Source organism: Xiphophorus maculatus, chromosome 18 (assembly GCF_002775205.1).
Source record: "Xiphophorus maculatus strain JP 163 A chromosome 18, X_maculatus-5.0-male, whole genome shotgun sequence".
Lineage (NCBI taxonomy): Eukaryota > Metazoa > Chordata > Actinopteri > Cyprinodontiformes > Poeciliidae > Xiphophorus > Xiphophorus maculatus.
Window position 1 is genome coordinate 20,286,501 of NC_036460.1, and position 22,895 is coordinate 20,309,395.

At 42.4% G+C, this 22,895-nt stretch overlaps 3 protein-coding genes across 4 annotated transcripts; 1 reads left to right on the forward strand and 2 right to left on the reverse strand.

The window, feature by feature from the left end:
• Positions 1-1,124: 1,124 nt before the first annotated feature.
• On the reverse strand, positions 1,125-9,113 carry sarm1 (sterile alpha and TIR motif containing 1). The gene is made up of 8 exons (XM_005801040.2): positions 6,441-9,113; positions 3,733-4,351; positions 3,424-3,636; positions 2,981-3,072; positions 2,567-2,893; positions 2,292-2,481; positions 1,779-1,900; positions 1,125-1,667 (listed from the first exon to the last, which is right to left on the reverse strand). Exons 1-8 carry the CDS (start codon positions 6,902-6,904, stop codon positions 1,556-1,558), a joined length of 2,139 nt encoding a protein of 712 aa, XP_005801097.1. The 5' UTR covers positions 6,905-9,113; the 3' UTR covers positions 1,125-1,555.
• Positions 9,114-9,206: 93 nt separating this feature from the next.
• vtn (vitronectin) lies at positions 9,207-15,307 on the forward strand. Of its 2 annotated transcripts, XM_023351197.1 has the most exons (8): positions 9,207-9,360; positions 11,431-11,550; positions 11,663-12,061; positions 12,144-12,283; positions 12,364-12,520; positions 12,627-12,779; positions 13,362-13,835; positions 14,748-15,307. In XM_023351197.1, the coding sequence occupies exons 1-8, from the start codon at positions 9,222-9,224 to the stop codon at positions 14,867-14,869; spliced, it is 1,704 nt and encodes a 567-aa protein (XP_023206965.1). In that variant the 5' UTR covers positions 9,207-9,221; the 3' UTR covers positions 14,870-15,307. The 2 variants fall into 2 exon arrangements, with proteins under 2 accessions (XP_023206965.1, XP_023206966.1); XM_023351198.1 differs by lacking the exon at positions 11,431-11,550 and having other exon boundaries at positions 9,252-9,360.
• Positions 15,082-22,632, reverse strand: scarf1 (scavenger receptor class F member 1). Its single transcript, XM_005801064.2, has 11 exons — positions 22,445-22,632; positions 22,230-22,291; positions 22,039-22,140; positions 20,573-21,113; positions 20,278-20,496; positions 19,945-20,073; positions 18,783-18,889; positions 18,582-18,693; positions 17,882-18,006; positions 16,954-17,091; positions 15,082-16,877 (listed from the first exon to the last, which is right to left on the reverse strand). Exons 1-11 carry the CDS (start codon positions 22,540-22,542, stop codon positions 15,817-15,819), a joined length of 2,694 nt encoding a protein of 897 aa, XP_005801121.1. The 5' UTR covers positions 22,543-22,632; the 3' UTR covers positions 15,082-15,816.
• Between the last annotated feature and the right edge of the window lie 263 nt (positions 22,633-22,895).

Genomic DNA, 22,895 nt, shown 5'->3' on the forward strand with positions numbered 1-22,895 from the left:
GTGAATTATGGGTATTAGACAATGGACATGTCTACAATTTGGATATAACATTATAAAATGAAGCAATTGACCAATAATACTTATAATTATTTGTTTTTATTAGTAACCCCACATGATAACCAGTATATTAAAAAGATGTGGGGCATTGATACCAGTATGGTCATATCAAAGTGAACATGGAAAATGTATGGTCTAAATACTCTTGGCCACAAATTCAATTATGTTGAGGTCAATTAAAAGGTAATCATTATTTCAGAGCTGATCCAGGGTACCTGTGTTCATTCTGAAGAAATTATGAAGTCACACAGGTAACCACATCCTCTCCTGGTCAAACACCTGAAGGGAAGTGTGAAGCTTTGGATGCTTTTTAAGAGTTTTTTTCTTTCTAGGAACAATTTACCTTCTTTTAGACCCACTCTGGTTTTGTTTTTCCTTCTTCTAAAGCTGTCGTTTTTGTTTTTTTATTTGGGATGATTACAAAACAGATTTAAAAAAGTGTTTTGTTTGGGTAAAACACAAAAAAATGAAATGTAAATTTATCTGACAAAAAATGTCATAAATTGAGATTTCATACACCTGTTTTTACAAAGGGGGCACTAGAGGTTAATGTTACTGCAAGATCAGAAAACAAGATCAATTTAAATTGTGAAGCCCACAAGTGCATATAAATAGTGCTAATTAAAATTGTTACAGTAGATTAGTAACTTCTGTTCATGGAACAACACACTTGGCCTATAAACTCTTATTAACTGGTCTGGATATTTTACAGGAATTACATAAGTTATCTCAATAAAAACTTGCATTTTATTGAGATAACTTATGACTGAATCAGAGAATTGCTGTCTTGAAAAGCACCTCTCCCCTCCATGTGAACAAGTTAATTCAGGCTGTAAAATCTACCCATGTTAAATTGCAGAGGGTTTACAGTTTAGCTATAATAAATTTAACAGCTGTCTATTATTGTGCTTAATACCACATGTATTTTCCACCTATTTCAGGGTTTTTAATATTGTCTTGGTTAGGTCGGAGAAGTAATGCCTGTAGTTTAGATCTAAACACCTGAAGTTGCTTCTGTAAAAACAAGATTTCTTTTTAATGAACAGAAAGCTATAACAGCCGAGTCGTATTAGAGACCTGGATTTATTTATTATGTTATGTACATGATACAGAAAGAATAAGTGCATATACAATAACTTTGACTGATACTGAAGGGTTGGTAGAGCCTTCAGAAATTGCTATTGATGATGATGTTGCTGGATGCCAGTGACAGCTGGTCTATCGCTTATTTTCCTGAGATATAAAAGGCATATACTGAACGTGATTACACCAATACAGCAGTTAATGAGGAATGACATTAACGACTTAAACTTAATTACACACAGTCTGGAGTTCCCTTTTTAAGTCTTATTGTTTAAGGATTAAGGATCTGTTCACTGATTTGTGTAAGCAGGCTAAACGTATACTTCACATGCTGTCGGGCAGAGCAGGGAAGGCTGTTCTATAGGCATGTGGAAGATGGCATCACAAACAGTCTTATAGTTGTGTTTGGATTGGCTTATTTCTTCTTCTGACTTTTGGATTCGTCTGGGGCGTCAGTTGTGTCGTGGCGTCCTTTGAGAAAGCGGATGATTTTCTCAATTGTAGCTTCCTGATATTCATGAGACCATCTGTGACAAGAGGCAACACAAGCAAACTGGTTCATTCATACAGAAAACCTGGAGTGAGTAGTTTTAAAAGATAAAGTAAGGCTACGTCAGCGGAAGTGTAGTAATACTCACTTAATGCCATTGAAGTTGAGGATAGCTCTCATATCCTCTGGCAGTGACATGGGGTCAGGCCACATGAAGTTATCTGTGACGGGGACAATGTTCTTTTTACCACTCAGGGCCGTGGCTATTTCCTGCAATATAAATAGCACTTTAAATATTACCTTTGAATGTGTAAATGCATAAAGGAGCGGAATCACTTGCATGTACAGAACAGCATCACATTAGCCTGGTTTTAGAAAAGACATTTGTTATTTCGACTCATGTATACAAGATGTCAGGGGGAGGAACCAGAGGTGCAAAACACAACCTTGGTAATAGGAATGTGGAATAAAACAAATGATAAGGAAAAAAGAATGAATTTGAAAAAATTAAACAAGCAGTCAATTATGGCTGAGGTGTAAATCTATCTTTTTTTTCCTTATTTGTAACAACAAAAAGAAAAGCACATCTCATCACACTCAAATATCTACACCAATTAGAAAATGCTTCTACGTTTGTGTTAAACTGTATGTTCCTCCTGACCTTATGCACCCAGTCCTTCATGGCGGTGTCGCCCATGCACTTGTCGAGCGCGTTGGCAGACAGGACCAGGATGAAGTTGCGTGCCCTCTGTACGCTCTGGATTAGTTTGTCTTCAAATTTACCCGCCTCCAGCTTCTCCACATCTATAAAAACACTGTATCCTCTGACCTGCAGGTGCACCTTCAAAAGGCTGGAGAATGAGGTAAACAAACAAATTGCTGTGTTTTCTAATAATTTGGGAGAATTATTTTGGGAAATTCCCTATTGGGCTATACCTGGCCAGTTGGGAACCAGTGGTCCGACGGTAGCTGATGAACACGTCAGGGCCTGGAGGCTGGGCGTCTGTGTGGCTCGGCTTTAACGGCCTGCTGGCGGTGGACAGTATCTTCGCTCGGTGGACTCCGTTATCAATATGGCAGTCGTGCTGCAGCTGCTGGTCAGTCAGGTTCTCCACGTTGTTGCGGTCCACGCCTGACTGGACCAGGCCATAGGTGTACTGTCGAAAACGGGGATCCACCTCAGCCAACCAGTCAGCCATGTTGTTGGGGTCACATGTAGAGTAGTCGGCGTAGGTCTTCAGCACACGCAAGTCTCTCAGAAACCTGGATGAAGACACAAAGCATTTGTTTCTTGCAGACCAGTGACATTTTACATCAGGCTCGTGTTGAGAACTGGTCTGATCTTCTTGCCTCTTGCGGGTGAGACCTGCAGCCATGTTGAGATCAGAGCTTAGATCTTCATCGGTGATGTTCAGTAGGAGATCTCCATCCACCTGAAGCTCCTATAAGACACATCAGGACAAAGAGGAACTTACAATCGCAAGGTGATTTTAATGTGTCTTTACAAACATATACATTCACACTAAACACTTTCTTATTACGTCACCCCACAATGACAGACTTCCATGTATTTCATTGCGGTTTTGAGTGAGTCTGACACAAAGGATTTCATACTCCTGAAATGCAAGGAAATGAATACACTGTTTGCCATTTTTGTTGAGAAAAACTTTGCTGTTGGTGCGTCTGTCACATAGAACGACCAGAGGCTGTGAATTAGAGATTTTGTCACTATCTTTTCCCAGTGAAGGAAACTGTATTTCTCTGAGGTCCTTGTTGGTTCTTCTTAGACCTACCTGAAAGCGGTCGCTGAAGGCACTGAAGCCAACCTGCTGCAGCCATGTCTGCACCTCGCAGGTCTTCCAGTTGGGCACACAAGACAAGATTCGCTTTGGGACTTCTTCTCCCATCATACTCAGGGCCCTCTTGGCGAGACTGGAGACCGTCCCATTACTGGAGTACATGACGATTCTTTTAAGGCTCTGCACTGCACCGATCTCTTGAAATATCTTAAAAAAGGAGAAAATAAGTATGTAGTAAAAAAGAAAAAACTAACCTCCAACACTGGTATTATTTGAGGATTATGTCAGCTGGAGTGATTGTACCTTAGTGTTGCGCTGGCGGGACTTGATACTGGTCTCAACACAGAGATAAAAGGCTGCAATACACTTCCCCTCCACTCTCGTGCCATCTAATAATGGCAAAAGGTGCTGAAGGTCAGATGCTGTCTTTCCCTGCATGCAGTCTGCACTGTCCAGTAAGCAGCGGGCGAAGTCATCCGGATCCAAAGAGGCGATGAAAGGCTCCACCAACTCCAACGTTCCAGACCTCACCACCTCTTTCTCGATCTCCCTGTTCGCAGCCAACACCGTCACTGCCAGGCAGGCGTGGAAGCGGATGAGCTCGTCTTCTTTGGAAAACGCCAGAGGGAAAAGCCACTCTGCAGCCTGCTTCTCAATCATCCAACGCTGACAGCGGTGGCCCCCATACATTGCGCAGTTGGCCAATGCCACGGCACAGTGACGCAGCACGGTGGGGTCCGTGCCCCGGCACCAGAAGAGGAGGGCGTCCAGGGCACCGTTGGAGATGAGCTGGACGGACGTCTCCTCGGTGTGTTTGAACATGTGCTCCAGGATGCCAGAGACGCTGCGAGCCAGCTGGGCATCGTCCTGCTGTCGAGTCAGGTTAAGGATGACCCCCAGACCAATACGTGCTACATAGTCCCTGTCAAGAGAGGGATAGGAGAATGATCAATAAAAACCGGGGCGGCGCTAACTGGTTGGCAGATCTAATTGTAAACCATGCTTCCTTCCCAAACATACAGTTCCAATGAGAGGTTTACATCCACTCATCATGGACGTTACTGTGATATAAACGTTTGATTTTTATGATGTGTTTGAGCCACAATACAGTGCCCACATGTTCAATAATGTGTTCAATAATAATGTTCAATAATAAGCCTCATATTAACCTGTCAAGACATCTGTGTCAAAGAACCAACCACCTAATCCAATTGTTAAATTTATATGAAGGAAAATTAGTTATGATGTTCGGGAACCGGAATCACTGAGGCTCAGGCTTGAAATTAACTGGGTACTGCAGAAACACCAGTGTAAATGTCCACAGTTAAGCCAGGTTAACACCAACATGGACTGAGATGGTCTTGATCAAGAAATAAGCCTCTGGGTCAGAAATCAACACCCTTAAGCACTGGTACTAGCAGCTGCCAACAAGGACTATGCAATGGCATTCTGGTGAAAGGCTTGTGGTTAGAGCTGACAAACATTGAAAAAGGTGAAGTTTTCAAACTAAACATGATAAAATGTGTGGTATACTAAAGAAGGGGGGATACCTGAAACCACAGATTAATGGTTGAAACTGGGGCATGCTTGGATGCTACAGTAGGACAATGACCCCAAACACAAATTAAAATCTGGATTTAAATGAAAAAAGCAGACTACATTAAGACTCTGGAATGGTTAACACAAAACACAGACTTTAACCATAGTTATGAACTATGGTTACAAACCACTGAAAAGTTTCATTTGCAGTTTAGTTCTTACTTTGAGCAAAATAAAATAAGCATATTAAAACTAGTCAGCATAATCTCTAGACTTTATTACCTGTATTATCAACTAACAGTATCAAAAACTGCTCTAATGTGATAGTTAAGTGTGACTTGTTGAGTTAAACTTCCTTTCAGTCTCTCACAGAGTCCATATCGGTGACGGGCGGTAGGGGGAGGCAAGTGAGGCAGTCGGAGCCTCACCTGTCATAATGGAAAAAATATAATGATAAAATAATTTATATTGCTATTTTCACTCTGTGGTTTGCATTGTAAAGTGTTTATTTATTTTATTTAGCTTAAACAATTTTTTTAATATATTTTTTCTTCAAAATTGCTGAATTTTCGCATTTTTCCATTCAAATGCTCGGACGCGAAGCAGGTGAGGCAGCAGCGAGCTGAGCCTCACCTGGGATTGATCAACCTCTCGCTAACTGCCATTCTATGAGAGCATGCTCCTCCTGTCTGTACGTCGCCAATAAAATGGTTAAAAAACATTTAATGTATGAACTAATTTTTCAGATTTTACCTTATGTATATAACTTACAGTGTTTTTTGTCACCAGCTGTGTGTGTAACGTGTTTCGTGTGCTGAGGAGCGATCAGAAACGGCAGAGAACAGATTCGAGGTGAGGCAGGCAGTTCTCCTGCCTCATGGCAGGGGGCGCTCATGATCCCAGACATTGTGACTCCACAACTGCAGAGTAAGAGACAGTAACAGCGAGCTAGCCATACAGTGCAGCGATATATTTATAGTTTTCTCCTTTTACCACAACAATCACTTATTAATAATCGCAAAATAAACATAAAGATTAAAACCATACTACTGCAACAGACTGAATGTTCTGCTCTTTGTGTGGGAAATATTTCAGTGGTTTTTTTTAGGGGGGGCGGGGGGGGGGGGTTGTTGTCAGTTGCTATGGCAACGAGTATGTGTGTAGCCTGGCCAACGCAGAGCGAGAAGGACGTGGTTTTGAGTTGTACTTCAACGGTTTTTCCTTTGCTGTGAAGCACAGCACGAAATTAAAAATATCTACATTTCCAAGTTTCATTGAGTTAACGGGATTATTCAGCGCGGCCATGGACGGCATGTAAAGGAATTGTCTTTTTGCCCTCCAGCTTTGTCCGCATGCGCGAAATTTCCTTATGTAAACAACAGCATGCAGGTGGTCCGCATTTGTATATCTGATTATGATTAAGTCGGTGCCTCACCAGCTTTGCACCTCACCGCTCGTCACTGGTCCCGTACCTGTTCTCTGAGATCAAAATCTGCTCCAGCAGCTTCGCAGACTCATAGATAATCTCCACAGCTGATGTCTGCTGCAGCTGAAGCAGCAGCTCCAGGCCTCCATCCAGCCGGATCCTGTTGCAGATCTCCTCGGCTACCTGACGCCCCACCGTGGGCAGCACCCAGGCCTCCTCCACCAGCTGATAAATCTCCGCCACGGCCCTGCGGGTCTCGTCTGAGTCCGAGTTTTCTTTGGCTGCCTTCAGGTTCCTGATGGCTTCGCGCAGGGCAGGGAGGGAGTCCTTCAAGACGGCCTGGACGTCGGCGCTGAGACCCGGAGAGACCGGCTTGGGCTCGCAGCCGGAGCCGCTCCTCCCTCTCTGCAGCCGGCTGACATAGTCCGGGACAGTGAGTCTGTCTGAGCTGAACATGAAGGAGAGACGTCGATGGAGCCTAAACAGGAAGAGCGTCAGAGACAAGAGCATCTACTGACTGGGAGGCAGAGGGAGGTCCTGGCCTGCAGCGGTTTACACAGGCCTCTGGTTCAGGCTGATGCTGAAGATATCACAGAGCGCCACATTAAAGCGAAACCCCAGTTAGAGAACACGACCACAAATAACACCTGGCAGCTTTCACCACGTTGCATCACCTGCACTCTGCTGTTTTCTTAAGCTGATCTTGAACTCCGCGGATGTTTAGTCTACAGCTCTGTCCTCCATTGATAATTCTTTGTTTTTTCTTCAAACAAGCAAAAACTGAAGCTCTGTGAGCCAAAAAAAAAAATGAATAGCTAGGAAGAAAAGGCTCTTTCTTTTCTCACGAAGAAAGAACTGTTGTGTGTTTCCTCGTTCAGTGGAGACAAAGGATGATTGTAGCTGTCATAGTCCTCGTTTCCACAGCAACCAGAGCTCTGCAAAGGCCTCATGGAGCGAAATAATCAACAACAAACGCTTCTTTAGAGTAATTCAACACGAATCGCTTCATTCAATTAATTTAAGACCGCCACTCTACCGAGAGGTTGAGGTAAATAAACGCTCAGCCGCTGGGTCTCCATCCTCCTCTCCTCCACCTTCAATACAGCCGGTCAGAGCATGCGCACAGCGAACGGAGTCTCTGCGCCGTAAACACTTCAGGCCCCCTGCTGGGGGAATAGAGGAAAACAGCCAAGCTTAAACTGAAGAAAACCAAGGAATAAATTCAGTTAAATTTCACTTAAAGTAGTTAGTAACTTAAATTAACGACTACAATAAAGCATTCTTGGAATAAATTTTATTATTATTATTATTATAAAGGATACTTTGTTGTTTCTAGAGACTTATTTAAAATTCTCTTTCATATAATAAAATGATCTATCACAGGGATAAATAACTATAAATAAATTATCTCCAAACCTTCTGCACATTGTTTAAATGAATAGGGACAAAAGTGCCTATATTCACATATGAATTTATCTCGAGTAGAGATTAGCTTGTATTACTTTTATTCCAACTGCCTATTGCAGATATAAATATTATTAAAGAATACCATCAAAATCCAGCTATCCAGTCAATAACATTTGTCTTTGTAATATTTTCCGGCATTTAGATTTTAAAGATGCTTAATGTAGATCACTAAATCGACTTTCCTTCCTCCATGTGATACAGTTTAGTCCAAAGCTATGTTTCCTGTATTTGAGGAATTTGTTCTCCATTTCTATTGTTGTGAATGTCCTTGTTTCAACCACATTGCTTTCAGTTTTTCTGACTGAATTGCTTGGACCTTTTTTGTTTGTTCATTTTCCATTCTGCAACCATCCTGTTGTGCTCATACAGCCGTTAAATTTCAGATACAGGAGGTTGAGAAAAGACAACATTTTTACTCAGTATTAATAACAAAGTTGTTTGGTTTTGCATTTTGTCATTCTTGACAGCTCTATTGAATTAAGTTTTCTGTTTAAACAAAGAGGTGCAAAAAAAACCTTAATTAGTTCCCTGTGGAGCCTTAAATGACAAATTCAACTATCCTCCAATAATGAACTCATGATCTACAGTAAAATATGTCAGACAAACTTGTTCACTGATTTGGTTTAATTGCCTGCTTTTACCCTATATTTCAAAAAAGTAAACTAACGTTCCATAACAAACGTCTGAGACCTACAAATGAACAGCTGAATTTACGCAAAGATTATGTTTCTCATGGATAGACTTTATTGGCTAATTTTACTTCTGAGTGTAAATGTGTTGAATTTCTTGAAGGGTTACAGATTCAAAACGACTTGATATCATGTCACAAATGTGTCTTCCAACTTCCCACCAGGCAACAGAGGGGGAAAAAAATGTTCCAATATGTTAAGATTTATTCATCTTACACAGGAATAGTACTCCTTCGAATGGATTTGGATTATTGTTGCTGTCTGCCTGGGAGAAATGCCCAGAGGCAAAATTGCTTTTTAAAGGTTGGTTTTTACCTCTTCTTGCTCATCGTTTTCTGTAGGATGTGTCTGTTTCTCTCTAAAACCATTTATGCGCTCTATTTTCTGCACAGTTTGTAAGACAGAGCTGTCCACTTGTCCTAACACATATCGGAGGTCCCACATAAGAAACATAACTTAAACATAATGTCCAATATTATCGATTCCATAAAAAATTTAACACTGGCTTTAAGATTCATAAACTGCACCAAAAACAGATTAAATGGTTCCTTCGGGCCTGAGCAGAGGGTCAGACAGATCCAGCATTTTGTTCTTTATTGATTCCTTTCTTTTCCGCCCAGGCTTGGTTGCTTGTGAACAAACGAAGTTAAAGTAAACAGAGGGACTGACACATGTTTCCAATAACCGGAGCACATGGTTTATCATTACCTCCTCAGTCTGCCTGCTGGCAGAACAGAGACAGCATGAAGTTGTGTTTAATCCTCCTGCTCTCTCTGAGCACCAAGGCCTTCACTGAGGGGATCTTCACTGGTGAGTGACGCAATAAAAATTAAGCTAAAAGTATTTTCCATTTCGGAAACAACTTCTTTTTACCCTATAAGATTTGTTATTTTCAGGGTCAAACTCTTTTGCTGCTGTTGTTACTAACATGTTGCTTGTCCTGGTAGTGAAACGGAAAATATTTTTGGAATTACTCTGTTCATTCTGAATTTGATGGACTAATTAATTAACTTTGATCTGGTCAGAAGCCTGTTTTTGTTATGTATGCATGGCAGAACTCTGAAGGTAAATTAATAAACGTATACAATAGGGAATCATTTGTCGAGATGGGTGTCAATTATTTAAAGATCTAAAGATATCAGTTTAGAAAAGAGAAACAGACCTTATATTAAGAGGTAAAATAACAAGCAATCATCTCACATTGATCTTGCATTAGATAACGATTTACCTAAAAAAAAAAAAAAACTGAAGTAAAATAACTTAGCAGCTTGTATTCATGACTTGATTTTTTCACATTTTTCACTTTAAAGTGGTAAAATAAATTTTCTATGAAATACCAACTTAAAGCAGAACATAGTTCTAAAAGAAGCCATAAAGGAAATGCGTTTTTCAGAATGTTTCAAAGAGTTAAAAAAAATAAAATAAAATTGAAAAGTGTGGCCTGCATTTGTGTTCAGCCATACAGAGTATGTATTTGGTAGAACCACCCGGCGCTGTAGCAGCTGTAAGGGTTTGGGGGTATGCTACCAGTTTTGCATGTTCAGAGACTGAAATTCTTTTTTTTTTTTAAACACACTAACTCGGTCAGACTGGATGAAGAACTTCTGTAGACATTCATTTTCAAGTCCTGCCACAGATTCTCTGTCTGGACTTTCACTGGTCCATTCTAACTCATGAACATGTTTTGGTCTTTACCACCGTGTTGATGCTTTAGTAACTACTGGCAGCTGTTGCTCTGTTTGAAGATGAAATACCGTCACAATTTCACATCCGTCACACGTACAAGCACCCATACACAGCATGATGCTGCCACCACCATGTTTCGCTGTGTCGATTATGGAATTCACCATATTAGCTTTCCATCACACCATTTTACATTCAATGCAGGATACAAGTTCATAATTTTGAGTATTGCTCTCATTGCCTCTCCTGTTACTTCAGATAAAGATTATTTGTTGGCTTTGTAGTGCTGCACTCTTTTTATTCTCAGGTGATCGATTGAACAGTTCTCTGTAAGACTCTTAAAAGTCTGGAGTATGTTTTATAAACTTTAAACTTCTTCATATCTTTATTGCTCTGCTGTTTGTTCACTAATGTCTAAGGCCTTCACAAAGAAAGAGTTGCTAAATCACACACAGATGGGAGTAGCGTGTTGTGCAGATACAGTTTATCAGGGGAAAAGTCCTTGACACAGCTGTCCAGTTTTCGATTCCTGATCTTAGACATTTGCTGAATGTCTTCCCCCCTCTCTTTATCCCATTTTCTGTTCGGTCACCATCATCAAAGTCCATTAGAGCCATAAAACCTTAAACTTCTGAAGGCAACTGGTTGTACTAAATTTTATTCAGTGGAACCAGAGTAAAGGAAACTGAAAACAAATGCACAAAACACTTTTCAGATTGTCAAAACAACAAATCCTTCTTGTTCCACTTAACAATGATTCACTTATTTATTATTAATTCATCACTTTAACCATCAAAAACCACTAACGTCGGTGCCTGGCATCCAGAAAGCCGATAATTTGCCCATAGAGTTTTTGCCATGAATAAAAGTTTGACTAAAATAAATCGAATAGCTGCAATGTGTCTCACAATGTTGTCTGAATGCAATCCAACAATCCTGTACTTTGATTGTTCCAAGAACTGACCTCCCCTCCAGTAATTAATCAACAAAAGAGCCTCTAACTAATCAGGGTTCGTGTCGGTATAATTGGGAAAACCTGATTTTTGCCTTGTGCTGTTCTATCAAAGTCCCATGGGAACTATAATCAAATAAGATCTAATCAAGAACCAGAGGAAATTAATTTGTCTGGGAGAGTCACTAACAACCAGAATCAGCTCCGGGAGACAAACTGAACGAAGTGCGTCGTTTTATCCAAAGAGTCTTGTCTGGACCAATGTGAAAACGGCTTTCAGGCTCAGAGGAAGTGCCAGTGCGACTCCATGTGCAAGTATTACAAAAGCTGCTGCTCTGACTATGAGGCCATCTGTGGCATGACGAGTAAGAACCCTCACCGCCCATCCGCTCCAAACAATACCCTGCATATTTTATACAGTCTCTGCTCAAAATCCCCACATAAGCACTGCTGTTAACATTACTCGTGTCCCCTCAGCTCGTGGCGACACGTTTGTGTTTGCAGAGGACGACGACGATGATGATTTGTTTGGAAGCACCACTCCAACCCCAAAAGGTCCCGCTGATGTTGCATCCACCCAGCCTCCTGTCTCAGACTTCAACCAAAGACTGCATCGACCTCCAGAGACCAATCTGAAAAAAATGACAAAACCTCCACGGCTGGTGAACCAAAGAGTGACTCCCGAAAGTGAGCTCGCTGCCACGACTGGAGCTCCTCAGGCTCCTTCAGCCACCACCACTGCTCCCAAAACCACAGTGGCCACCACCACTGTTAGCGTCACCACAGCAGCTCCTGACCCAGATGCCGAGGTCTGCAGTGGGAGGCCTTTTGGCTCTTTCATGCAGCTTAAAAACGGCTCCATCTATGCCTTCAGAGGTGCTTTGTCTCAACTTCCACAACATTCGTCGAATCACCATTGCTCTGGTTTGGTTGTGATTGTGAGCTTTCTGCTTTCCAGGGGAGTACTTCTTTGAGATGGACCAGAAGTCGGTTCTTCCTGGTTACCCAAAGCTGATAAAAGATGTGTGGGGCATCAGCGGGCCAATCGACGCTGCATTCACTCGCATCAACTGTCAGGGGAAGACCTACATCTTTAAGGTGGCGGCAAGGAGACATCAACTGGCAACTCTTATCGTCCTCTGGTTTCTAATGTTTGTTCTGATTAAAACTTTCATCAGGGAAACAAGTACTGGAGGTTTGATGAGGGTATCCTGGAGGACGATTATCCACGGGACATCAGCGTTGGCTTTGACAAGATTCCTGACCATGTGGATGCAGCGTTCGCCCTTCCTGCTCACAGCCACCACGGAAAAGAGAAAGTTTACTTCTTCAAAGGTATTTCCAGAACTTATTGTTGTATCTTTGACATTTTCTTCTGTTTTAAAGGTGATCAGAAGCTTCTTAGATGCTTGACCATTTTTTACTCTGTGGTTTCATCCAGGTGACCAGTACTATGTGTACGAGTTTTTGCACCAACCCTCCCACGAGGAGTGTGCCGCCATGTCTGAGAGATCTCCATCCACGCTGTTCAGGCGCTACACTGATCTGTACTACAGCAACTATGAGCGATACTTCAGCGAACTTTTCTCTGACTGTAAGTTTAGCAAGAGGATTCAAACAGCTTAAACCTTTTCACGTTTTGTCACCTTATAACCACAAACTTAAATGTGTTTTAAGATGATTTTATGTCACAAACTGACATAATGTGCCAATGTGGCTCCGACTTAAAGTACTTTCATGATTGTGAAGTAAGAGATCCAAATGACAATCTGATGAAAGATTTTTAAAAAATGTTTTCAGATGCTCTCCATCCAATCTGTCTAACCTTGAGCAACTGTGCAAAGAAGACTGGGAAGCACGTTCCTATTTACATGCACAAAGTTACTGGAGATGCACCCTAAAAAAGGTTCTAGTTGTAATTGCAGATAAAGATGTTCGACAAAGTATTGGCTTGAAGGCCCTGAATAGAAATGCTTGTGCCACTTTTCAGATTTTTATTTTTACTTAACACTTCACAATTATGTGCTACTCTGTGTTTTTCTATCATAAAAGAATAGCTGTAGTTAAAAACAAAAACATGGGAAAGTTCAAATGGTGGCAATACTGTTTCAAGGTTCTGTATATGTTTTGAGAGGAAGAAGCATATCTGCTTGCTGATGACTCTGATCTTCTGCAGTGCCTCAGCATCACGACAAGCATCACTTCATCAACAAAGACTGGAAAGGCCTCAAGTCTCCAGTGGATGCTGCCATGGCCGGCAGGATCTACGTCGCTCCTTTGGGGTCGTCGTCCCGGCCCGACCAGCAGTGGGGGCAGCAGTACCAGCAGAACGGATGGCAGAGAGGTCGGAGGCGACAGAACCGGTCTCCTTCCTGGGGGTCCATGGCCGAGCAGGGCATGGGCCTGGGCCAGGGGTTTGCTGAGAGGGGCATGGAGATGGGTCTGAGATTGGCAGAGAGGAGGATGGAGATGGAGGAGAGGCTGGGCCGGGACCAGGACAGGCGGCGGGATCAGGACTGGGACCAGAACAGAAGGAGGGACCGGGACTGGGACCGTTACAACCAGAACAACAGAGGCAACTACGACACCAGGAATGATCGATTCTTCCAGGGAGAAATGCCCATCCAGAGCGTTTACTTCTTTAAAGCAGGTAAATAGTAATATGTAATCATTTAAACTCATAGTAAATTTAGGTATTATGTTCATAATTAAGATGCTCAAATTATATTGTACTAGAATGTATTCAACTTCCAACCGTTATCAGCCTTTTCTCACACTAAAACCAAAAATGACAGTTTCATGTGGTCAGCTTTATGTTATTGATCGACAAAAACTACCACATCATTGTGAAGTTAAAGAAGATGATAAACAGTACCTCTTAGCATCACAGTGATGAAAAAGCAAAGACAAAGACCTCATCTTGTCTTAAGCTGCCTATGAAGCATCATGGGAGACGGGATCCAATCACATACTTTTTTTAACATTACTAGACAATAAAAAAAAATGAATTTGGTCTAAAAACCAAACATATGTAACAAAAGTTAAGCCAGTTGTTTAAATCCTCCCTCAACTGTAATACCTTCCTGCTACAAAGGTAAAGGCTAAACAGGTTATTTATTTAAAAAATGTTTGAAATCAGTCACGTTTAAGATCAACTCCTTATTTAAGCCAAACCAGTTTGCATCAGAAACTCGTAACATTAACAACACACAAAGATTTTGCACATTTTAACAGATGGAAAGTCTTGAGTTTTACTGCAGATTTAGTTTGAAATTAATTTTATTATCCTTCCAGCTCTGTCTGGAAGACGTATTATAGTAACCAGTTTCACATGATCTTTACTTGTCCTCATGACAAAACAGAAATGGCTTAAATCATGGAAGTTCCTCTTTTTTGCTGTGTGATACTTTCCATGTGCCTCTAACCACAAGGTTTTTCTCTTACTTTTTTATGTGACAAAACTCAACAAAATAATTAAGTCCTGCATCTTTAAAATATATACCAGGATGAAGCTCCCTGAAGCAGTGAAATAGTTTGAGACTGGCTTGCTTTTGTGTTTTAGATAAATACTACAGAGTTGACCTGAGGACCAAAAGAGTTGACCCTGCTATGCCTCCGTACCCCAGATCCATCGCCAAGTACTGGCTCGGCTGTCCAGACCCATCTGGGGCAGAGAAGAAGTAGTTTAACATTTTCTTACTAGTTTTTATTTGTGTGTGTCATGTGAGTTTAAAATAATGTGTCACGAATGAGTCGTTTTCACAATAACCGTCTGTGCTGGTTGTGAAAAGTTCACAAAACATTGTCAACGTAACTAATAAAAATCAGTAAACGGCAGCATTCAGAGAAAGTCCAAACGGTCAAAGTTCAGACGGCTGATTTTCTGAGTGGCTAGCTTGTGTGTTTACAGCGTCAGCTGATCGACTTCATCAAATACAGAACAGACTCAGTTCAGACAGGAAACGACAGAAAGGACCTAACACTACATTCTGCCTTAAAACAACTACAACTGTGTCCTAATTTTTTATTTTATTTTGTGTTTCCTATCTGTAACTTTGACTTTGTGGCGTGAATAAAACACAATAAACTTAAGAGATGTTACTGCCAAACAGCAGTGCTTCATGCTGGGTGGTTTCCTGTTTGAGGGAATGTTGACATTAAAGCTGTGGATGTGAAAACATGTTTACAAGTCCAGCTTTCTCTCTTCTGTGTAATTATGTTTACAGAAATCTACAAGAAATCTGCTGTAAAAAAATCAGGACACCCCATGCCAGGAATCATATTTTGGTACTTTTTTTCCCACATGATTCTGCAACACGCATACAAATCACCCGGTTTCAGTTCCCTGTGACTCAATCTGTGAAGGATGACTCATTTCAAACAACATGACCTCTGGCCTCTTGCTCTGACATGTTTCATTGGATCTGTTTTCACACTCTTTGCATAAATATCTAAACCTTAATCGAGCATAAACAGATTGTAATCTTTAAGACAAGTGTCATCGTGTAAACTGCACTTCTGTACGTTTTTCTGCTAAAGCACCATCATCATCCCATTTCTGTCTGAAACGTCACTGCAGAGGAATAATCTGGTTGCATCAAGATCAGACCTGCTGACTCGGTGTCTCTGAGTTATTGTTGTGAGATTAAGACATTTTCATAGCAGGGTTCATCGTTTGCTGCTCCCTGGTTGTTGATGGCCTGAGTCGTCTCTCCTGCTGGTCCCACGGTCAGATAGCTGCACTCTGTTTGCCCTGCAGCTGCATCCACACCCTGCATGGCTCTTCCTTCAGCTCTCAGACCTGACCCGCTGATGGCCACCTCTGGGACGCTCTTCAGGATGGATGACAGGGGCCGATTTGGCGTGTTCCCCTCTGATGGAGGAGCCTCTGAAGCGCCGCTGGAGGCGTTCTTCCGCCTGACTGGCTTAGCCTCGCCTCCTGACGGCCCTCCCTGCTCCCACACGGCGGCCCGAGCTCCCAGCTTCCTCCTCGGGGGTTTGGTGATCCCCTCGGCTGCCTTTGACTTGGCTCTTCCGCCATCCTGCTCCTTTTGTCTCTGCAGGCTGCCGAGTCTGCGCAGCATGGCCTGGACCGGTCCTTCAGAGCTCGACTCTGCTTTTGTCACAGGCCTGCCGGCCTTACCGACTGTCACATACACCGTGGTAACCTTATGAAGAGCCTCCGCCTCACCCTCAGAGTTGAGCAGCGGGGTTCCTTTATGCGCAGCTGTGTTGGACATGGTCCGCCTTTGCCCTGACGTCCCAGGGACTTGTAAATTTGGGCTTGTGTCTACTTCCTGTTCCACCACCTCACAGCTCGACTCTTGTGTCTCTGTTGCTTGACCCTCTTCCCCATCTTCCCTCTCCTCTCCCTCAGCTCCGTCTTCCTCCCCAGTTCTAGCTGTCCCTCCCTGACTTTGGAGGGCGGACAGCATCAGAACCCCCCAGGGGGTCTTCACTTTGTTACGCGGAGCAGCACCAGGGTCCTGACCGGACCCACGCCTCTCCTTAGGACTAAAGCGCGTCCCTTCTGCAAATGACACGGACGGCCTCTTGGACTTGGCGTTGCTGGAGGTGCGAGGGATGTTGAAGGACGAAGCGATGTCCTCGCTGCTGAACCCGGACGGGTCCAGGAACATATTGCACTTGGAGCTCATCTCCTGGAACTCCCCACCCGCCACGGCCGGGATGTCTGTGGACACAGAGAGGATGCTTATAGAAGACATTGTTGTAAAACTGCTGCTCCTGTGCAGAGTTTGAGCTCCTACCTTCTCTTGGAGGAACGCAGTAGAGAGCCTCGCCCTCCTCTTCGTCGCTGTCGAAGGACGACCCCTCGGTGACCCAGCCAGAAGAGGGAGGCTCGATGAAGCTGTGGTTGAAAGTCACCTCTGGGTCGTGGTGAGACACTGTCCAAAAGAGTCCCGAAACAAATCAAAACATGAAGCTTGTGAGGTTAAAACTAAACATGGGAAAGACATGAAGCTTTAAATATACTCGGCTTGAAAAAGTAGTCATGTTCCTTGAACTTTCACACATTTTGTAACATTACAAGCACAACTGCAATGTATTTTATTTGGATTTTATAGATAACACAAAGTTGTGCATATTTGTCAAATGGAAGGAAAATGACACAAATTCACTAATTTGCTTCCTTTGCATTGATTTTCCTGAATAAAATTAAATGAAGTCATGTGCTTTCAGTAGTCTAGGGAATAAATAGAGTCCTCCTGTCTGTCATTTTATCTCATATAAACCCTATTGTTCTGTGAAAGCTTCAAAGATTTGTTCATTTTCTTTAGAAATCCAGGAGCAACTAGCATAATGAAAACCAAAAAATGCAGCAGAAAGGGGTGAACGTTGTGAAGAAGCAGAGTTTAGTTGTAAAACAACTTCACAAGCAACTTCTCACTCAGCACTGGTCAGTCAACTGGAAACAGGTCTGCACTGTGTCAGGAAAAATGTGCCGTTGAGATATTATTGCTGTAATGATGAATTATGATTAGCCCATTTCTTTTCTAGGTCTTTTTCTTTCATTTCCTTCATCACATTCTCTTTTCTCCACTCTTTCTGAGCTGTCAGCCAATAAAAATATCCTGCAAGTTTGGGTAATAACAGCAGGAAAGGTCTAATCAACAGCTAAATGTAGACTTTGCGGGAACAATTGTTACAGAAAAAACACTTTGAGTTGGTACTGACCAGTGACTCGAGGCAGGCCGGAGGACCAGTCCGACATACAGGGGAGGGCAGCGCCGATGTTCGCCAGGACGCTGTAGACGTGATATTTCATCCTGACCAACATGCCGCCATCAGCCACAGCCGCACTGCAACAGGAGGAAGACAGCAGGGAGTCAAAATAAAAGGGTTAGGAACTTTTACACTGGTTTTGACCCCCAAAAGTCAGAGTTTATAGCTTTGTAAGCAGAGACATGGTTACATGGTTGTTTTAATGTACTCATATTGACTAATATGCTCTGTCAATTATAAGATATATAAATTCAAATTTAACACAACTTGTCATAGTTTTACCATGTGACTAGTAGGCTGATTAACAGTGAAAAGTAACTTAATTTATGTCGTCATGGTAAAGCATCAACTTAAGTGAGAAGATTTGTGCAATTATTCGTACTGCCAGAAGGGGGAGACATTTTCCCCCAAATAAAAGAGTCGTAAGTTAAATTTAATGAATTAGAATTAGAATTATTAAAAGCACTGAATATTGCTCAACATAAACTACATAACACTTGTATTTTAACCAGTAGATAAACATATACAATTATATTTTTTGAAGTTATCAAGGAATTTAAATAATGTCTCTGATACTAATAGATTTAGACTGTAGCACATCCCATACAACGACTTAAACCAGTAATATTTATGCATGTGAGTAGGAACAGACCTGTTTTTGCTGTCAGCTGGACCTCCTCCGCAACACAGGCAGCAACACAGTACAGCAAAAAACAGCAGGAACAAGGGAACCAGCACGCCTGCGAGCACAGCACCTCTACCACCTGGTGGACACGCAACATTAGAGGTCCTTTGGGCTTAAAAGGAAACACTTGCATCATGAAACAAAGATCCTGTAAGGCGGTGTACATACTGTAGGGGCAAGCACCAGTGACGGGGTGGCAGCCGACTCCTTCACCACAGTCACAGAGGGACGAACAGTTGAGGCCAAACAGCGGAGCGGGACAGGTGTTGTTACAGCTGGAAATAACAGCGACACTCAGAGTACTGCTTTAAACTACGACAATGAATTACGTTGTAATTTGATGCTCTCTGAATAACACAGAGATGTGGAATAAAATTGATTAAACCAGATATTTGTTGTTTTCTTGATGAGCTCCCACTTTCCAGCTGTTACCATGAGCTGTTAGCTGCCTCAGAATAATTATTTGGTATTTCATCTGAACCAACCATAAATATTACTATAGGTAGAAGTGAAGATGATCAGATCCAGTTTGAGCTGGCAGAACTCTGGAAGTTTAAGCTTTGAGCAAAATATGAATAAATGAATTGAACATTTAGACAATAAAATACACTGTAATCTAACAAACTGTGTTTATAAAGATGTTTTATTTATACAAATAGACATATCCATTAGAATTTCCATATAATATTACATTTATATCAGTGAAGTCTGTTGTGGTAATTGTCTGTCAGAAGTACACAAAGACTTTATTATATTATTACTAAGCCTTTAAATCTTTATCCTGCTGGCAAATGAAGATTGTTGCCAGGAAATTTTTGATGAATCAACTGCTTTAATTAAGAATGAGTTAACCAATAATCGCTTCATTACTGCAGAACATGACATTTTCTTTGTGACACACCACAACACAGACTATTCATTCACTATCCATTATTTTTCAGAGTAAACATTAATTTTTTTCCAGAGTAAACAAAATGGTAAATGTGCGCCTTATCAAGTCCAGAGGAGCCCAAATCGCTTCACACTACATTCACCCATTCACTCACACATTCACACACTGATGGACGCAAGCTACTGGACAGTAGCCGCAGCTGTCCTGGGTCAGTCTGACAGACTTGGAAGACAAACTCCTACCACCATTACCCCCAATTTATATTTAAATTCTTAAAAGAAGATGTAAATAATTTGCCATTTCTGATAAAAACTTGGCATTGTGCGGAGATATGAAGACATTCTGTGTGGATGGTTATTACTTGTCTATGTGGAGTCATAAATGTATTTCTAGAAAAATAAAACAATCTATATTCAGAGTGTGGGTCTGATAGTTTACCTTTCTCCTTGAAAACCTGGCTGACAGATACATCTTCCTGTCACATGATGACAGTTACCATGGAAACAGGGACTGCACAGGAAGCGGCAGGCGTCCCCATATGTCCCATCTGAGCAGGGCTCCTCACACCTGGATGAGCACAAAAAACAGCACAGATTTAGAAAGTAAAACCACATTACAGCCACAAATAATTGAATTTGGATTTTAAATGAGAAACACAAAAATAGAGACAAACCAAAGTGATGCAATTTGTACAACTTGGATTTCTAGTTAATAATCTATTTTCTATTTCTTTATTTCCATTCTTTTTCCCTCTCAAAAACTCTTGCACACCTGGTTCCGGTCCATCCAGGGTCACATCTCCAACATTTCCCGGTTTTTGGTTCACAGGGTTCATTGTTCCAGCACCGCGGACACTTATCGTTGCAGCCTTCTCCATAGAAACCAGTAGAGCATGGCTGGTCACATCGTGTGCCATTCAGGCCGGGTTCACAGGCAGCGCAGGCACCATCGGTGGACGAGCACGGCCGCTTGTCTTTACAGGAACCACATCTAGAGGCAGGAGTCGGCGTCAGGACGACAGGATGTTTTAACATAGGAAACAAACGGCTCTAAATTCATCTTTTACCTCATTGTACAGCTGCTGCCATAGTACCCAGCTTCACAAGGACGGCTGCATGAAGCACCCATGTACCCTGGGTGGCAGAGGCACTCCCCAGAGGCCGGGTCACAGCTGCTGTGTGAGAGGTCACAGTTACAGTTCCTGTCACAGCTGGGCCCCCAGGAGCCTGCCTCGCACTCACACACCCCGGTCCGCTCGTTACACGGAGACTGGTTACAGTTGCACGTGGCGTGGCATTTCATGCCCCAGTGGCCCCCGTGGCACTGGCAGCGGCCTGTTAGTGGGTCGCAGCTGGAGTCCACGGAGCCACCGCTGGAGCACTGGCACGGTTTGGAGCACATCTGGGACCACCAGCCTTTGTTGCAGATGCATTTTCCATTGACACGGTGGCAGTGGCCGTTGACAGTGCACTTGCAGGTGTTCTGGCAAAGGGAACCCCAGCGGGTGGGGTAGCACGTACACTCGCCGGTGACAGGATTACAGCGGCCATGAGGGTAGCACGGACACACCTGTCGGCAGTCTGGGGCCCAAAACGCCAGTGGACACTCTTTTGTTTAAAACAAAACAGGGATTATTTACAAAGCAGATGGAAGACCTCTTCATTTACCACTTAAATGCTACGGATCATCAGACAAGCTTTAATGTGAGACAACGACAACTCCTGAGTAAACTCAAAATGCTGCTTTCAGCCTGCGATTTAGTTTAAGGGGGAAATGTCATCTAAATAAACCTAGTTCAATGAATTTAAGAAAGGATGCCCTATTTAAGGTCATGTAGCATAATCGCAATCAGATTTAAATCCAGACTTTGATTTTTGACACTTTGATTGTGGTAGACTTTTCCTTGTTCATTTGTGGAGAATGGTTCAAATGGGAAATTTATTTCCCTTTACAAACCCATTGGTGCCAGTGGCTTTTAAATATGTTAGTTTATTTAATGTTGTCAGACTGTTTCTACTTTGGTAATTTTTTGATCAGTAATCAAAACAATCCTCCGCAGTGATGTAAAAGAGACAATGCCAATTAAACTAACGGGCTTGATGGCACAGCCACTTATTACGTTAGGAGGACAATCACAGAGGCTCAGGTTGGTTTACATAGATTTTCACCTAATTAATAAAAGTACCATTTAAAAGCAGCTCTTTGTAATTACTCAGGTTATCTTTGTCTGATAATAAAACGTGTGATAATGTGAACAATTTTCAGTGTGACAAAAACAAAAGAAAAGAAAAATGAAAGAGGTAAATATTTAATACATACCAGTATAAAACAAAGTAGTTGTTATGTGTTTCTGCAGATTTCCCTTAGCTGTGCTGGTCTTCTAACAGACACAGCCCTTGATTTAAAACAAGAAATCCACTTTCCCTATTACATATCACATCATTTTTGAAAGCATCCGCCCCGTTTGACTTGTGACTTTTGTCATGTTGCTAAGAAGATGACAAACATCTAGTATCGTTTCCAGCAACTCACCTGTTTTACACTGAGCTCCATAGAAGCCAGGTGGGCAGCGACACACTCCAGGAAATATACAGACTTCATTTTCAAGACACGCCTGTTCACCTTCACAGACAGCTACACACACAAACACACACACAGAATGAGAATAAATAACAATCCAACACAACACCATCAAAGTGAACTTTGGATTACTCCAAACTCACGTATGGTGCACTCTTTTCCCTGCTGCCGCCATCCAGTGCAACAGACCGGACTGGGGGAGTCCCTGAATATTCAAGATATGATCAATAGAGCCTAAATTACAGAAAACACCAGAAATAGTGCAAAAGAAATAAGCTCTGAATAGCTGAAAACATCTAAGTCAGACAATTTGGTGTGTGTTCTGCTACCAAGTAGGAAAGCAACAGCTGAAGCGTACCTTGAATCTTTGCAGACATTTTTCCCACCAGGATCCAGTGTCTGTGCAGAGGACAGCGAGCAGCAGAGCAAAGCGCTCAGAGCTCTGAGAAACCTCATCTTCACTCAAAACCCACCGCAGAAATCTCCCACGCCTGGAACCGAATATCTTTGTGAGTGCTTCTTGCTTCCTCACTTGTTCTGGTACAATGAAAGGCAGCGTTTGTCTTCTCTCCTCCCTTCCCTCCCTCCCTGTCCGGTGAGTCTTCTTGTGACTCCGGTGCAGCCAGAGAGGTCAAAGCCCACCGAGTTTCCTCTCCACATTTCCTCGGGAAGTCGGAGCCACTTCCTCCAATTCATGCCAGACGCAGAACTTATAAGAGAATGATACACACACAGACACACACACGCACACACACACACACCTGCACACTGACGAAGCACGTACAAGTATGAACGCACACATGGTGGGG